Source organism: Paralichthys olivaceus, chromosome 7 (genome assembly GCF_024713975.1).
Source record: "Paralichthys olivaceus isolate ysfri-2021 chromosome 7, ASM2471397v2, whole genome shotgun sequence".
In the NCBI taxonomy this organism is placed as follows: Eukaryota; Metazoa; Chordata; class Actinopteri; order Pleuronectiformes; family Paralichthyidae; genus Paralichthys; species Paralichthys olivaceus.
Genome location: NC_091099.1, coordinates 19,138,257 through 19,157,211, shown reverse-complemented (window position 1 = coordinate 19,157,211; position 18,955 = coordinate 19,138,257). Strand labels below are relative to the sequence as shown.

At 42.4% G+C, this 18,955-nt stretch overlaps 2 protein-coding genes across 4 annotated transcripts in view; one reads left to right on the top strand and one right to left on the bottom strand.

The window, feature by feature from the left end:
- Positions 1–14,474, top strand: part of kcnq1.2 (potassium voltage-gated channel, KQT-like subfamily, member 1.2) — a 188,104-nt gene extending 173,630 nt beyond the window's left edge. For all 3 annotated transcript variants that reach the window (XM_069529029.1, XM_020079206.2, XM_069529028.1), the window contains one exon: positions 1,905–14,474. In XM_069529029.1, coding sequence (XP_069385130.1) covers positions 1,905–2,051 — 147 coding nt within the window. In that variant the 3' untranslated portion in view covers positions 2,052–14,474. The remainder of the gene's footprint in view (positions 1–1,904) is intronic.
- Positions 13,696–17,953, bottom strand: cdkn1bb (cyclin dependent kinase inhibitor 1Bb). Its single transcript, XM_020079522.2, has 3 exons — positions 17,097–17,953; positions 16,725–16,858; positions 13,696–15,227 (listed from the first exon to the last, which is right to left on the bottom strand). The coding sequence occupies exons 1-2, from the start codon at positions 17,536–17,538 to the stop codon at positions 16,737–16,739; spliced, it is 564 nt and encodes a 187-aa protein (XP_019935081.1). The 5' UTR covers positions 17,539–17,953; the 3' UTR covers positions 13,696–15,227; positions 16,725–16,736.
- Between the last annotated feature and the right edge of the window lie 1,002 nt (positions 17,954–18,955).

The window sequence follows — 18,955 nt, the reverse complement described above, 5'->3', positions numbered from 1 at the left end:
TTCGGACACTTTTCCCCGGAGGTAGTCCATGACTGACAGACACACACAGACAAACGCACACCTCATTGTTATTACACTATCTCTCTCACCAACATCCACAATACCAGGAGATGTACTCTTGCAACACACTCACTCACTACTTCATAACACATTCATAAACATTCACTTACACAATCACTCACCCATATGCACACCTAGAAAGCACACAAACAAAAACACACACACACACTCACTCCCACTCAGTTACTGGCAATAATAAAAAGTGTGTCTGCAGCACGCCTAACTCATTATGTTTTTCTTGTCTCTCGGTGAGTCCTGTGGGCCACTCTGTTCAGACACACGGCAGGAGGAATGCCTGATCCTTTTTAAGCCCCAACGAGAATGTTGATACGTCTGTAGATTACTGCTCAACATGTTTATGATAGCCTATTATTCTCTAAGCTTCATCCGGGCCCAGCGCGTGCTTCGTCTACTTAGCGCAACTATTTAGGTCATGGTAAAATCTCAGAGGAAAGTACTGTGGTTGGTGAAACATCAGTGAACCTGAGCAAAAAAGGTCAATATCAAGTTATTATTGCTCTATTATACTGTATATTTCATAGCAATCCATCATTTACAAGTAAGTGATGAAAACTGGTCTAATGAGCAGCCGGTGTTCTTGTACAGGAACATGACCTAAAGTTTACAATCTCTGCTGTGGTTAACTGGAGATGTACAAAAGATTAACAGTAATGAGATCTTGAAACCTATTCAAGAAAGTTGATGAGATTTTTGCTCATGATAAAAGAAAAATAGATTTGTTAGACACTTTGACAAAACTCAGTTGTTTATAAATTATAATCACCATGTGATTTCTTTCTTTACTATGCCACATCCTGATAATCCAGATCTATGCCTCCTATCATGGCTCATATTTCAACAACAATAGCTGTTAAATGTCCTGCTCTACCGTTAAAATGTCAGAGATCATCAGGCACACGCACTAAAAGATGGGGAGAAAGAGGGGCCATATACCCGTTAAGCCTATGAAAATGTCATTGATGTTAACTGTCCGAATAGTGCCCTGCCAAAAGTACTGCACAGTTGGGCCCGAGTGGCCCAGTATCAGCGTCTCGTAACGACAGGAATCTGAATCTGTCTGTTCTGCCCCTGTTGCAAGTGATGTTATGGCTCTTTGATGTGCGATTTACGAAGCGCCATCTTTATCATTCTTTCTGCTTTCTTGAATCCGTGTGCGTGTGTGTAAGCATTTCTGCAGGGCTAACTAGATAAGTACAGAGGTAAGGCCAAGGCTGTGAAGATGTAGAAAATCCCTTTGAAGGCTAAGTGTAGAATGTTTCCGCACATTTGTTTTGTGTGTGTACTGTACCTGAGTGTGTCTGGGTGTGTACTTATGCAGATCTCCTGACTGTATTTGCATGTCACCAGGTAGTTGGTGTGTTTTTGAATTTCAAACACTCAGTTGGAGTCATTCATGAGTTGTCACACTGTGGTCAGACTGGCTGCACCTTGTCGGAGATGTGTCTGTTGGGTGAAACACCTGTTGGGAAAGCATGTAAACAACAGCAGTGTGTGTGTGTGTGTGTGTGTGTGTGTGTGTGTGTGTGATTGTGTTAGTGTGTGTCTGCCCACTCAGGGATCATATCGCTCAACAGCTTTTATAATGAGTGGCTTTTCCATGTAGACAGCGACTGGCAGACTAACATGTCATTACACCCTGTCCTGCTCTGAGCTGCTCTGTCATTGGTATATGGCAACATTAAAGAGGCAGCAGCATATGAAAGAAGAGCACAAACTGGCTGATATTCTTTGTTTTATAACGCAGGTCTATGCTTGATGTGCAGAGTATTTATCCTGGAGGCATCCAGCTGACTGTCTTGTATTGTGTCATGTGTTGAATCTAGGTTCATCAGATGGACCAGAAAATGGACTCTGTCCTGCGGATTCTAAAGGAGCAGTTCCTGCCCAAACCAGAGCTGACGTCCAAGCCCTCCATCCGCAGGGTGACCATCCAGAAGTGCATGGGTGCCAGCATCGATGAAGGGCCCTGATTTCATGGAGACAGGCGCGCTACTGGGTATGATGATGTCATTACCAAAGGACATTTAAAAAGGACATGAGTACACATACACATCTTGGCCTCCTATACGGGGGGCTTGCACAATAATATGGTTACTCATTTTTCCGAACTTCATTCCCACTTTTCTTCTAAACTTCCAAGGCTTTCAATCCCTAAGAAGGCAACAACTTGATGCATAGAACCACTGACAGTGGTGTTGTGAGACAGTTGACTTTTTGATGATTTTTGCGCCTGTAAGGGTCTCTCTTTTTCGACATGCAGCTTTCTCCTCTGCACCAGCATTGTGGGCCCTCTGTCTTTTCCGTGCAGTGACACGCCACATGAATTTATTTCACTACATTAACCTCATAATCACACTACTCAGATGATGTTAATTTATGTGTGGCCTGTCACTGAGCTGCATTCCTGCACTCCAAATATTATTCCAAAGCTAACTAACCCAGTAATGAAGTCGTAATGCAATCAAAGCACCCGAGTTCCCCAAAGACACAGAGAAAAACCCAGAATCCAGCCATGGCAGAGGCATTCCTCAAATCCGTCTGATTATCTTGGCACCATCCACACCGAGTACACAACAGGGTTATTTCTATAGCCACATATCCATCTAGCCTAACTGTACTTAGACTGCGGCGGCTGTTTGTTAGTAGTGATCAAATAACACGAGGAGGGAAAGGCAGATTATCTGTTGACTTTGCCTGCATTACAGGGACCGGAAGGCTGGAGTAAAAAGAAATGGAACTAAAGAAATGTGTGCGGGGTGGGTGGGGGTGGTTAACGCGGCGCTGATTTACAGCTACGTTTGGGCTAATAAAAATAGCCAAACTGCCAAGACAGGGCCTGGTGCTGTGTTACAGAAATACAGTCAGAAGTTATGGCACGATCTCTGTTTGCTCAAGGTTTTCACTGGGAGATTTCAAATGCATATCGATCTCAGGCTGCAGCACCACCAGGACAGGGCTTAATATCCTCTTTTACCCTCTTCAGGGGGGCTCTCACTGCTGTGTGCGATTTGAAATAAATTTGCCCCCATTAAAGTCTCTAATATTTTTTTTTTCTCTTCTGAGCTAATGAAGTGCTGAATTCCTTGTAAGGGAGATCACTCAATGTGAGCTTCTAATGAAAAGTAACTGGAAAATGTGCAGAATTCAAGCTCTGAGGAGCGGGCGCACTGATTCTGTTTGAAACATTTGGGAAATATCAGGCTACCGCTGAGAGCCCACGTTTGAAATAAAGAGACAATGCTATCACTGTGCTCCCGTACTCATTGTATTTATCTGACAGGACACGGAGGCATGTAGGAAGTAGAAAATAGAAAATAACTCAACTATGTAGCTACTGTTTGAAAGGCCTCCCATAATTATAGCATTCACATTCCTAAAAAGTCAGATGCACACACAAAAGAGGGATGAACGAGGGAAGGGGAGAGAGGAGAGGCTGACTCTCTGCACTAGCATATATATTGTCATTTTTTGCAGTGATTGAATATTAGCTATTATTTATTTTCCATGAAATGAAGTGGTTGTATTTTAAATAAACTCAAATTTTGTGACAGACCTTGATACATATCTGCCTGTCTGATCTCCTGTACAGTTTTATAAGAGTTGTAAATAGAAACATTGCCTTATTGTACTGTATTTATTATCATGTGGAAAGATCAACCTGGAACATGTCTGCTTGTCCGTGTGATGAGAAACACAGGCCGAGGCTCCTGTTGTACAGATGGATGGAAATGATTGTAAATGATATTCACGCATACCCTCTGCAATGTGGCTCTGCTGTAAATAATAAAACTCCCATTTCATTACGCTCTGGCCCGCTCTCTTGGCTCGGGGAGAATTTGATTACCAGCTCATCTGCTCCATAATTTGCTTTCGTTGGAGGGCGAAACCTGTCTCGCAGTTTCTCTCAGCTGTTTGCTCAAAATCCGGAGCCGAGCTGGGTCAAGGTAAGCCACAGGCCGCAGTTTCCATCCAAATAAAATCTCCTCGGCTCATCATCTCGCCGAATTCCTCTCACACGGCAATCACCACGAGGGGAGAAGAGAAAGAAGGAATAACACGTTCGCCGCGCCCACTTTGAACTCCAATATTCCATAACCCATTGAACGAGGCATGTGGAGGAAAAGGCGAATATGTCTCGTATTACCACTCAATTATATTTGCTGCGAAAGGCCAAAAAATACTGGGGATGTCCCAAGATCAGCACGCTCCAGTGCTGAGAGAGGGAGAGTGGAGGAAGGAAGAGAGGGGTTGTCCCTGGAGAGGGGTGGACAAACAGGGGGGAGAGAGAGGCAGGAGGAGGACACAGGGCAAAGAGGAGCAAAAGCCATTTTCAATTAGCCAGAGAGACTACATGGGCCGGAGGGCTGCAGTGCTCCACTGCCTTTTGTCCTCTTCTGGTTTCTATCACCTCAAGGGGATTTTGGCAGAGAGAGGGAGAGAGAGACCCCATGGCTACCTCCGTCTGCTGAGGCCACTCCATGTCGCCCTGTGCTCCTCTTTCATCTTAAGGCGAGACAGAGAGAAGAGAGAGACTCCCGACTTCAAAAGACAGTTTGATGTTAGAAGTACACGGGAGCGCAACCTAAAAGAGGATCTGAGAAAGCAGTTAAAAGGAGCATATAAGGGGCACACTGTCACAGACACTGGACAGTGAAATCCATGTGGAGGGGGAACTCATGCAAGGTCATGAAACGCTAGAGACCCTCTGAGGTTTGCTGATCGTCCATGTCGTCTTTGATCCGGTCACCCTAGCTCAGGAAAGGACAGAGCTCTTATTATGCTGCTGAGAGGAGGCTGATATAACATAGACGTTAAAATAAGGACATATTGTGGAACTTACACATCTTAAAATCATAATCGTAAAATTGTTAAATTATTCTACTTTACCAAATTATCTGACCTGTTAATACTGTTTTTTTTTGACAAGATGCAGCAATATTATTGATGTCAAATCTAAATATTTGTTTGGTTACTTCAACTGTCTGCTCTTTTCACATTGGGCTGGTGAAAACCTGGACATGCAGAGTTTCTTGAGATCAGGCATCAGTTGGATCTATTTCTGTTTGTTAAAGCAAAGTCTTGCACACTGAGATGTTCACTGTCTGTGAAAATGATCATTTTTTTGATGATTATGATTATTGTATTTTTCTTCACATTTTTTACATTAAATTACTCTTGATATAATATGTTTTGTGGCTATGGGCTGAGAATCTCCTGCTGCTATGTTCATGTGTCAAAGGTAAACTTTGGAGAAAGTCCCAATTCTCCATATACCTCTGGAGGTCATGTCTGATAATGGCTTTAGAGACCTTTAAGTTTTTGGGAGAGAAACTCAACAGGCCTCACAATGAGCAAGCACTTGGCAACAGTGTAGAGAAAACACATAATTATCTGATCCCTGATCAATTCAGCCATTGAATGACTGGTGTGGGTGAGAGAGAGACATGAAGACCACAAAAATGTTGTCTCGTTAAGAAATGCAATGCATTCATGTTTTTACGTTAGATAGCAGTTAGCTAACACTAGCAATATGGTCAATGGGATTATTTATATAGAGCTTCTCTGGTCTTGATGACCACACAATGCTCTTTACAGCACAGTCTGTATTTTTCATTCATACAGTGCAGCTATGTGCAGCACTTTCTCTAGATCACTCATACACTGCTGGCACAGCCGTCAGAGGCAATTAAGGGTTCAGCATCTTGCCCAAGGACACTAAGGCACACAACCCAGGACAACCCAGACAGACTGAAATCAGATTTGTGATCTGGCCAAGCATTCAGCCACAACTGTACAAGAACAAGTTTTAATGTTGTGGCTGATCTGCGTGTGTGGATAAGTGTAAAACAAGTTGTCTTAAATCTCATGTGTATTATACTTGAAATGTGGTCTGCAACAGGTGTAAAGGAGTCCTCAGTGTGTCTAGGTCTGTGGCTCATATCATGTACTACCCATGATGGCCTGGGCCCATAAAGAAAAACACACACATATACACACATACACACACACCAGGCTCAGCAGGGAGGCCGCGGCTGGTAAAATGCTGGTAGCTGTCAGGCTGTGTGGCCGCGCCTGCCCACCACAGGGGCACTTGGAGGCCACCTGTCTAGAGAGGCCCAGGCGTGCTATATGAAAGCAGATATGTGTCAACAGGTGTGTGTGCATGTGTGTGTGTGCATGTGTGTGTGCATGTGTGTGTGTGTATATGCACTGAATCAACCAAGATTGTGACAAACAATGTCAAGTAGCAGCTGATGCCAGGCACCCCTACAGGAGCTGTCCCTAAATAGCTGGGGCCGGCAGTTGCCTGGATGACAGTTGTTGTACCTTGTTGCACCCTCCCCCGCCCACCTCTCCATAGAATTAAATTCTATGGGGGATAAAATAGATTGTTCCAGTGTGTTCTGATTGGCTTAGTCCTGGCTCAAAACCATCGTAAAACACCCAATAAACATACACCTGTGATCCCATTTTAACTGCAACTACAGAGAGAAACCCCAGCTCTAAGGGAAGAGAGAAGGTTGGAAGTTTGGGTTATAGTATTATTATTGGCTGATGAAATCATTATTTACATAATTCTATGATTATGGTATGTAGGCACTTGAAAGCCAAGGTTAACTCGAGCAATAACAAGCATATAGCAGCACCTCTTACATGTCAGAACACTGTTAAGCCCTCATATTACCTAAGTATTAACTTGGTTTCCATGGTGTCCTTATGGGAAATGCAGCAGTGGTGACCTTGTTTTTAAATGGTCCCACAATACCTTGGGCTCTGTCTGCAGGGTCCTCCATGTCCCCTTATCCCCAACTCAGAAAACTGTTTTTGGTGCAGCCTCTCACAGCAGATACAGTATGCCCTTTGACCCCATCTCTGTTTGGTCCAAGTATAGGGACATCACCCCACGGGATAATAAATCAACCAGAGGCCGGGAGGTTAGATTGACCCCCCGTGACCTTTGGCCTTGCGAGATTTCCCTTTACCATATGTCTGTGGCTCACCGCCGTACACCCCTCCCCATGCATGGCCAGAGGAAAAAATCCCTGCGGCCAAGAACAACAGCACAAACCCAGGCCCGCTCGAGAGCCAAAGATCCGTCTGAGCTGCTCAGTTTCACATCCTGGGTCCAGCCAGCAACAGAAACCCCACCCAGGGCTGGCTATGCTAAGTGTGACTGCTGCTAATGTGTTGTTACGGCTGCCGCAGAAGTCCAGGCACACTTTGGAGGTGGAGGGGGGGCAGCAGAGAAAGGCTGCATGTCTTGGGGGTTGCCGACAGTATATAGGTCATTTTATTGGGGGACTTTTCCCCCAGACGGGGAGAGAATTTCTGGCGTGAAACTGGAAGGACTTCAGTGGTGCGCTGATGTTTGGCCAGCCAAGGCAGAATGTCAGGCATGGTGGACAGCTGCATGGAGCTACTGTTAGAGAGGAGGGGAGCGGGCAGGCAGGCGGGGGGTTGTTATTGTACAACAAGAAAGAAGTGATACACGAGCGTGAAACGTCAGTCTGGTATTATGTGTTGACCCCTGTATTTTTAATTAGAAAAGGGAAGTGAAAATAGACCAAAAAGGCTGAAGGATTCCTAGAAAAATGTGGTGTAAAGTTCTGTGCGATATGGTTTCACTATTACACACTTCTTATTACGCACAACGCTGATTCTCATAAGTGATGTGTGAGAAATGAGGATGTGCTGTCCAAATCCATTTCAAACTCCGTCAGCACTGTAACAAATGTCTCTTGAACAGAAGATCAGGAGGTTCAATGAACGTCCTAGAATTTTATACCTGCCTCCTCCCTGTTGAATTTGAACAGCAAACCAGCTCAAAATCCCCTAAACAGCAACACCATACTCTGCAGTGAGTGAAAATTGAAAACAGACTGAAAAATTTAGTATTGGCTAGCCGGTGGACCACATCTATGCTCGTCCAAAGGCAGAGGTAGGTTTCATACGGTTGAAGAGTCTGCTTTTCTCATCAAGGCCCATGTTGGAGAACATGTTCACTCATTCTTACGGCAGGAATCTTTTCAACACCAGAACTGAGGACTGTGCAGTGCAGCAGAGGCCCCCACGAGCCTCCTGATGAGGGCAGCAGAAGCAGGACAGAAAAAAGAAGCCTGGGTATATTGATGTGAAATATGGGCCACATTATTTTTCATGAAAAGTGAAAAGCTAATCGTTTCTGGTACTGATTCAAAAACGATGATAAAGACAATTTTACATTCATTTTAGGCAACAGTGTTCCTTGACATTGGTTTAGACATCACATGTAATTTAATGTGGTCCATGTTGTAAGACATATTCAGACTGACTGGAAATATTGCCACATACACTTGTGCAAATGTTACAAAAAGCTTGCATCACATTGAAATGTTTTGCATCATGTCAAATTCACATCACATCCGATCACACCCATACTGTCATCATCAAAATCATCATCATCATCATCATCTGTGTGGGAATACTGCTCTGCTAGCTTACACACTGCTGCTGGACATTATGCATGAAGTATGTTACACGACTGACTCGACACATTATCTCAAAAGAAGTGTAAACTTAGTCATACAACATTACTTTGAATTAAATGTGAGGAGAGGAGAGTTCTCCAACACACACACGAACATATATATATATATATATATATATATATATATATATATATATATACGTTTGCATAATTTATATATATATATATAAATACATTTGTGTAATTTATATATCAGTTACTTTTCTATGTTTTTTGTCAGAACTATTGTTACACCCCAACTCACATGGCTGTACACATGCACACACACACACTCACACACACACATAAATATTCAAATGTGTGTATAAATATACATACATTTGTGTATTTATATTTTATTACCATTATATACTATACTATTCTATTTTGTTATTGAATATGATGTAAAATATATATATATATAGGACATTTGTCAGAAACAACATTCTGTGTCAGAACTTGTGTGTGATTATTACATCTCTGTGTTGAATTTATTCTTTGCATTGTCTAAATAAAAAAATGTCCATGTCACGCAACAATTTTTTTATACCGTTCACATGACTGTAACACATGCTCCGTGCATAGTGTAGAAAATATTGGGTATAGTAATAGAAACTTGACTTTCACTGAAGCACACTCCCCAACACAGTGAACTGCAACATACCACTACACACACACACACACACAAATATATTTTTCCAACAAACATATATGAGTGTTAATCAATTTATGCATATGCATTTATTCATTTAATTAATAATATTTCATGAATTGTTTTATTTTTAACTGGAAATTTCAAAAAATGCAACATTTAAATTGAACAATTATTGTCATTCAAAAATACTGGACACATTAAGCACTCAGCCCTCAGGCATTCTGCTTTTCTCATTTTCTATCACTGCAAATTAAAAACCTTTGAGTTTAAACAATACATCCAAATAGAATATGTCCACCTGGGCAACTGGAACCTGTTATAGAGATTTTTCACTATTTTACAAATAAATGATTAATTGATAAAAAAATTAAAATGATAATCAACATCTTGATTGCTAATGGGAATAATGATTAATGCAGTTATGACTTACCTTCACCCTTGATTTAAACAGGTAGTCTAATTGGGACCACTTGTGTAAGGTACAGTATTTAAAACCAGTTTGTCCAGGTTTTGTTCATACATGCAGCTCAGATAAAGTTCAGATATCCTGTAGCTTAAAGTAATGACTCTATGTTAAGATGTAATCAGAGAGCAGGGGTAGTTTGGCAGTAGAGCTATACAGATAATGTACAGTGGCTAACATTGATTATTTATTTATTGCATATAATGAAAGAGGACAGCACAGTGAGATTGACTGTGAGCGAGGCCTCGCCAAGAAAAGAAAAAAGTGTGTCTATCTGCTCCACACACAGATGTTTCAGCTGGACGCTCGGCCTCTGTTTCTCAGCCAAATGAATCTAAGCGCATCCCGGGGCATTCCTGATGGGATTACTGGGCCAGGTACCGTCCACTGGTCAGAGCAGGGGGAGATAAAAGGAGAGTCAGAGTATGGTCGGCGTGCAGCACAGCCTGCTTGTTGTCACGTCTCGCCCTGCGTGCTTGAGCAGATTTGCCTTGATAAAAGATAAAGGCTCTTTGATAGGCTGCAGGTGCGCTGCTTTAATGAGCGTCACCCCCCCCCCCCCTTTTCTTCCCTGCAAAAAACGCACTGCAGATGCACATCTGCACATCTGTCATTCGATGCTCTTCAGCATCCCCCCCAACCTCTCTTCTCCCCTTCTGCCAGCCTGTCACTCATCCCCAAGGCTCTCACGCACACACGTCTCTAACACGCCACACATCCCACGCCGCAACGCTCTGAGGGACAAAAGTGACTTCAGTGTGTTTTCTATTGAATGAAATAGTTTTCCCTGTATTGATACAGCTTTCCTGGCTCGCTCCAGCTGTCCAAGAAACCATCCAAACCCCACCCACGAGGGGGGCATTCCATGCAGGCTAAAACAAACGCTCAGACGCAGAAATGGAAAAATATTAGAGCAATTCAAATGCAAGTTGGCCTGCACGCAGTCTGTTAGTGCAGGAAAGAAAGAGTCGGTGGCAGAGAGACAGGAGGGGAGAGAGAGAGCGAGAGAGAGAGAGATGTTAGGTGTTTGTTTGTGGGCACTTCTTTCCCCTCAGTAGGAGCCTAAGGTGCCAGGGGAATAGCTTGATGACGTGAGTTGTGGCCTCGGCAGGAAACATGGGGAGGAACTTGTGGCTTTATATTAAGTGTGGGGGCGGTTCACAGGAAAAGATAACCTGCTTCTGTTGATATAGCAAGGAAGAGTGAATTCTTGGCAGATGCGAGTTGTCGCAGACAGGAACAGGCCGCCGATGCCGTCCTGCGTCTGATTGACTGGTTCACTGGAATTTCCTCGAGTTCACGGTGGTTTTGTTTGGGTGACGGTGATGGAGTGTTACAGGAATGCTTGCAGGGACATTCCTGCTGTAACAGAAAAGGTGTTATGCAAGGAGTGATACTGTTGCTTCAGAGTGGACCTTCATAAGGACCTTATGGGACCTAATGACCTATTGAATAACTGACCCTGTTATACTGTTTGTGGTCATTTCTGTGGTGCCCACAAATGAAGGGTTTAGTTTGAGCTGACACACTTGAGATTGTGGCACAATTGTGTGAGAGGGTTGATCAGCAATTAGACAGGACCGATTCCACATGGAATGGTGGTTATTTGAAAATGTGTTAAAGACAAGGATGCTCAAAAAAATCAATTTCTAGCCTTCATTCAAATCTACACACACACACACACACACACACACACACACACACACACACACACACACACACACACACACACACACACACACACAGACACACACACAGACACACACACACAGACAACAAGGTTCTTTGTCAGATCTTGTTTGTAATTATAACATCAGTGTGGTGATGTTTTATTTGTCATATGTAAGTGAACACAGGTTCATCAGTTCAATGAAGTGCAATTTGAGCAAGTCTTCAATTTAAAAACAACAAATTAAAAGAGCTTAATATTAAAAAGAGCATATTGTAAAACTATATACATAAGAGGATGCAAGTGTAACATTGCCTGATGAAATAAGAAAATGCCCATATTGCACATAACAGGTTTTTCACACAACTCACATGACTGTACACATGCTCCATTTTTTTCCATTTGCTTTATTCAAAATAAAAAAAATTTAAATACTGTATGCAGGCATTAATTCTCTCAATTACATACAAAGACACTCACTCATACACTCATACACACACACACACACACACAGACAGAGAGCAAGACACACCATAATTAGCATTTCTTGCAAATTTCATATAAAGTTTGCTTTATTGTTCCATATTTATTATAAATTGTGAATAATTTATTGTTCATCCTTTGTGCATATTCTCATATATTCAAACCACAATATGCATCAATTTAGTTTTATGCTCTTAAAGTATTAAAATTAAAAAATCATTTTGAAAAATACTACATTTCAAAACAAAGTCACATTTGTGTTTTTTTTACATAAATTACTGAGGGAAATAATTTGCATTTGCATTTGCAGACTGGCTGACACGTCCTCCTCTGCCTACATCCAATCAATCAGTCAACCGGACAGACACCCAGTCAGCCATTCAGCCAGTAAGTCAGCCAGCGAGCCACCGAGTCAGTCAGTCAGACACCCAGTCAGTCAGTCAATCTGTCTGCTGTTTAGGCAGGGTGGAGGCTCGTAGACAGGCCCTTTGTCTGAGCAGAGAAGCCCCAGACACAACAGTGGCCAGCCCCGGCCCCCTTACAATGGCCCACCACACAAAGGCCCACACACTGGGACAATAGGCCGGTCTCAGAGTGGGGGTGGACGGCTGAGCTGAGGTTACCCACCTGCACACTTCAGAACCAGACCCCCCCCTATACACACACACACACAGCCCCCACCTTTCCAGCTTTAAAGGGCTGGTGCAGGTGTCTTCCTGTGTCAGTGGCACCAGGAGGAAGCAGGGAGATGCCAGGTAGAGAAAGCATTAATTTGGCTCTCACAGCAGCAGATGATGATAGGGAGCAAAACACATAAAGTCACCACAGGTTAAAGAGCAGCGAGCCATGGATCAGGGGCTCAGCTGCTGGCAGACATTGCTCACATCACAAAAAATAAGCACAAGTTCAATTCCAGCAAAAAAAGCCAGTTTTGAAGCAGTAAAGTGAGTTTTTACTGCTATTGGCAACTTTTTTTCAGGCTTATTATTTAAACTAACATGATTGCATCACTGACAAAAAGAAACAAAAACAGTAAATGAATTAAAAATGTATTTTACATTCAATGAATAAATGTATATATCATCTTAAATATCTAATGAAAGTTTACAAAGGAAGTGCAAAAATACACACTCTTGTTGAATGCAGTTGTATGCATAGAACATTTCCCCAATTTTTAAAATATTTTTTAAAATGTATTATTGAATTACAAAAAAAATTAACTACAACAAATAAATATAAAAACTCCGATAACTTGCAGGAAAAATCTGAGATGAAAATAAAGTAAAACATTTTACACACAACACACAATATACATAACTGCAAACACACTCATTTGCTTACACACACTAACACACACAGAGACAAATACAGATGCTACTGAAACCAGTAAAATATTTTTAAAAATTGTAAAAAATATAATTTAACAGTTGCAGTATGTTACCTTGCATTTTGAGGATCGTAGTTTGAGTTTAGCACGTTTACCCTTTTCCCCCATGAAAGCCATTCCCATAAATTACTGAATGTCACTGGCTGCAACAAGTGGTCTGCTTTCTCCATTCTCCTTTTCATTGGAGGACTAAAGTGTCAATCATCAGCCTGCTCAAAACTGTGCTGGACTCGTCTTGGGAGTGTCCCTGCATTATACCAGGATGCTTACATGCACAGAAATCCTCTCAGCACTAACTAAAATATCTTTATACTTTTTTTTCTGCATGTAATTTATTGTTGTTTTATTGGAAAATTAGAAGTTTGAATAAATAAAACTTTAAAATATGTAGGCGTGTGTGTGTGTGTTGTGGGGAAATTACACCAAGTGTAAAAAGCAACCTCAAGGCAGACAAATTTAATTATTTTAATTGATTGCAACACATTTTATAACCACACATTACAAAATCCACATCAAATATTTTATCAGGCTCAGTTTGCAACCTTATTGATAAGAGAAAAAAAAAACTACCAAAAATATGCTTTTACAAAAAAGACAATTATAATAAAGTAAATGCCACTTTGGATAACCGTAATCAAAAACCCATTTTTTTATTCTACATAAAAAAAACTTGACATAAATAAGTTAGTATAATTTCTCAGTGTTTTTACAAAATTATGTACAAAAGGTACATTTGCAAAGATTTACACAAATACACAGGCATGGTGACTGCATTTCTGAGACAAGCTGTTCTTTCTCTCTGCATCCAGGTGTACACTGGTCTCTTTGAACATAACCCACACTTTAGGCGAATAGGGAAGCTTTTAGATGCTCACATTGGCATCGTCAGCAGGCTAAACATTGGTGAAAAAAAACAATGGAATATTAAGTCTAGGTTATCACAAAGAAATACAATGTGAAGTCAACTAAGAAGCAAAGGCAGTGTTGGCAACCATACTGAAGCAACCATTGTATTTGGTATTGTAGGACATTCAACCCTTATTTAGAAAAAAATGAAAAACTCCTTTCTGAAGGTTGATGAAACAACAGGAATACAGTCAAGGAACCTGTGCAGTTTGTACGCTCTTAGTCCTTCAACGTCTGAGTACCGCACAACTCCAGAGAACAATCAAACACACTGTGACAAAGTGGCTGAGGTGTGCTTGAGAAAAAAAAAAAAAATTCCAGATTTCAACTGATGCTAAAAGCACCTATCACAAAATAAATAGGACTTTGTTTAAATTACTCAAACAGAAATATTACTGTCATTCCTTGATTTCCCGGGGAAATAGATCTTTTAGAGGAACCTGCACTTAGTGACACTGAAATGACCAAAGGGAAAAAAAATAAAAAATAGACAGATGAGCTACATTTGTACCGTTCTTCACTGCTGAGTTAGGGAGATGACGGAGTGAAGACACACTGATAAGAAACTGTAAGGAGCCATGATTTTGTTTTAAATGTAGCAATTAGGGACTGTGTCAAAGTCTTTCAGAAGATAAAATAAGAAAAACAAAAAACAGCATTTTGGAAACATGTATCAAACTACACTGCAATTCTTCAAGTCAAATCAAAATTCACACCTTGTTACATAAAGGATTTGTTTTCAAAATCATAATGTTATCTTATGTGCTACATATGGAGAGAAATATAATATAATATATATTTATTTACACACAGGTAGTAAAAAAAAGGAGCAAAAAAGGAAATCAAACCTAATTGCACACTGCTACATTGACTGCTTTCAGAGGCAGTAACTTTTAATTGAGTGCCACAACTTTAGTGTTTCTATTCAGTGCTTCAACAGCGTCCTCCTCGTCCTTCAGGAGACTTGATATGTTTCTGATGCTGTGTAGTTCCTCTTGCGCAAAAAAAAAGGAAAAAAAAAAATTTCAGCCAACGCTGAATTTTTCCACATAAAAAAGGGAACATACATCGTTGGCTCTGTGGGACAAAAAAGACAGAAGAAGACATGAGGTTATTCATTCACTTATTTATTCACATCAGAGCAGCATGCATCACACAGAAAACAACTTAAGCACAAGTATCATGGATGGGCTGAGAGTTTGTGCAGTTTCACTAAACGTGTGGGGGGGGAAGGAATGCTCATGTCCTTCAGTACTTTAGACAAGAGCAGGGGGGTGAAGTTCAAAACCTCAACATCACGTTCAGGCATCTGATAAAACACAGATATACTTCACGCTGTTGGTTATTGCATACAACAATACTGATGCAAGAATTCATTCAAATGGTTTTACTACGCCATTAAAAACAGTGCATGTGAGATTTTCATCAGCACTTGCATCATCTTATATTTCACACTGAGAAAAAGAGTTTTTACATGATAAATGCCATAAAGAAAAAAAAAAACTATAAAAAACTATAAGCCTCTTTTGACATTAAAAATATTCTGGAGATGTTTTACCTCAACAGACCAAACCTCCCTCCACACATTTAAATATTACCATGCACTAAAAGTGAGGATTTGGTTTTTATCCTGCACTGCAGCTTTGACACTTCACATGCTGCCACGACAATTCAGATTTCATGCCTGTTCTCCTCTGCCGCGGCCGAAGAGCACACTTGATATCAGTCATGCACGGCTCCGGAGGCAGATACGAGAGTGTGTGAGTGTGTGTGGAGAGTGTGAGAGTGTGAGTGTGCAGTGTGTGTAGTGTGTGTGTGTGTGGAGAGTGTGCAGTGTGTGTAGTGTGTGTGTGTATGTATGTGTGGAGAGTGTGAGTGTGTGTGTGTGTGTGTGGAGAGTGTGAGTGTGCAGTGTGTGTGTGTGTGTGTGTTGCACTCTGCACACAGAGGCCGGCCCCTTCCCGTCCCTGCTCCTCGGTGAGGGGCAGTGGCTGCTGACGTGTTACTACTACACTGTTGTTCAGCACTTGTTTACAGTTCAGTCGGAAACTCTCCTCGGCAGCCAGCGGTTGTAGTAAAAAAAAAAAAAAAAACGTGTAAATGTGCAGGAACCACGTTTTGTCTTGACTCTAAACTCATCGATCGCAGTGCATCGACACAAGCGAGAACGCGACTCAAACACTTTTACTCCCACTACTACTATTTCCACTCGTATTCGATGAATGGCACCAGCTGACACACAACACCACACACACACACACACACACGGAGAAAACAACGTAACTTCGGCTGTCAAAGTTTAACACTTGCTTGTAAAATCAAATCTGGAGCGATTATCTGTAAAGCGATCAGATTGAGGAAACCAACTAAAAGCATGGAAATGACACAATCAAATTAAAAACCCGGACTGTTTTCTCTTATATAAGTTTTTCGTTGGAGGCAAACAACAGCTGGGAGAGAGGGGGGACGGACTCTGAGTCTTCTCTGCTGACGCTGGCAAACAACCAGCTGCAGTTACACGAACCTGTCTAAATAAATGTTAGAGTCACAGTAGCAACAATCCCGGTTTCTTACCGTCTGCGGTCCTCACGTCAGCCTCTTGGGACTGCTCTTTCTGGGTGTGTGTTCTGCAGAGTGGCTCAGACTGGAGATCACCTCCTCTGAGCTGCTGCTGCTGCTGTGTGACCTCTTGTTTTGGGCCGAGGCTTCTGCAAAAAGCAAAGTTTGCGTCAGTAAATAACAGGGCAACTAGTTTTACTGTCATGCAGGAAGTTGTGGCGTTGTTCAGCGCATTTCAGCGGGTTTTAAAGCCGGGTGATGGGGGGTGGAGGTGGGGGGGATACCACCACAGTGATGGGTACTTGAGCCCCAGCCCGGCTTCCCGTTTCACACACACATGCATTCGGTGTAAAAACATGGAGGTGAGTCGGTGTCACGTCTCAGTACCGTGGCACGCAGGTCTCTTCCTCAGCCCGGTGCACTCCATCTGCCCGTCAGACCTGGCGCTGTCGTCGCCCGGAGCCGCCACCACAACACAGCTATGATTCCCGTTAAGATCCACATTGTTATTCCCGGCGGAGCAGACGCCCTTCTCCCTGCTCCTCGGCCGCAGCGGCCGGTGGTAGAAATCCGGGACGTCCCTGCAGTCCACTAACTCCCATTCGAGCCTGTCGTTGACCAGCGGCGAGTGACGGGCGAAGTCGAAGCCCCACTTGGCGGAAGCAGTCTCCTCCATCTCCCGAAAGTGTCCCTTTAAATCCCTGTTTAACTCTTCGTGGTCCACGGAGCCAAACAGGCTCCTGCAGGCTGACGGCTTCGGGTGCTCCGACACCCGCGGGTCCGTCCGCTCCAACGTCGGGCTCCCGTTTGAAAGTCGAACATTTGACATTTTATTTTTCCGCCCTCCACCTCCAGAAAAAAAAACAACAATAAAGAAAAGAAAGACAATTTCTCAAACGAGCGTCCAGTTTTCACAAGAAAAAGCCCCAGCACCGTTCAAAAACGGGTATCTCCTCGTCTCTGATCGGGATCCTCAGCCAGAGAGAAGCGGCTTGATGCCATGCAGGACGCCGAGCAGGAGACGCTAACGGCCGCGGTTGTTCTGGAGCCGAGCGTCGTCTCCGCGGAGCCGGGAAAGACCGAAGCGAAACACGGGGAACCGGAGCCGCGCTGTCTGTCAGATGTCGCCCCGCGGTGAGATAGACTGCGGGCGAAGCGTCTCAGCTCCCAATATGGCGATGGATGATGAAGCTGGACCGAGAGGAGCCTGAGTCCGGGGGGCGGGGGGACGAGGAAGGGGGATGATTGACACAGAGAGCTATTTAAATGCGGAGCGGGCCGCTCATTGGCCGACGCGCTTAAGCCCGCCCACCTCTCTTAAGGTGCACCGGCTAGTTGCGACAACAACCAACTTTTGAAATTTCAGTCTATTTTAGTTTTCTTCAGATGAAGATTAGTGTCGCGACAACATGCAGCTGTCACTGTGCCACACATGCTTCACTTCTTAATGAGGAACTGGTTCATTTACTAATGATGCATTTATTTATTTTTTCTAAAGAATTCTAATTTACATAAAAAGTGTGTGTTCTCATTAGTTAACAGTTTACACTACAAAATAAAAACGGATTATTTAGCGTCTATGAAAGTTGTGGTAGGTGTTTGTGATACAATTTTGGTGAAGCCGCTTAATTACAAAAAACTATCTTCAGAGTTGCCAAATAGCTTTTGCTAAATTTTACCCTTCTCATCAACTGCATTTGATTCAGAGTTAAAACCAGTGAACACATATGTATTCATAACATTACACACACATATATATATATAAAATTAAAAGACTGAGAAAACAATCTTCTTATATAATTTGATGTTGATTTTAGTTTTTTCTTTTAATCCAAATTGTTAAAAATGAATTGTTGTAAACAATCCACCTTAAAAAATGACATTTCTGAACATGCATAGGATGAAGCTTCAAGGTGTAGCTACCCTCCCCCACCTCGAAGATGTACAATCTATCCCATCATTGCCAGTACAGGAAACAAATACTTTTCAAATTGATTAAGTATGTTAATGACCTGGTATTTCCACCAGTAATCTGGAGGTGAGCGAGGTAAATCAAGGTCAGCACACAGCAGAACCTGTCCTCATCTCCACTGGCCCCCAGGAGAAAAAGAGAAGAACAGATGTAGGACTAAAAAGAAGCCACGCACATGTCCACATTCACTCGTCTGTAAATAAGTGAAAACAAAAATACCAAATGAAAAAACACTGAGAGAGGCCGTGCATGAGAGAGTCAGAAAATGTTAACT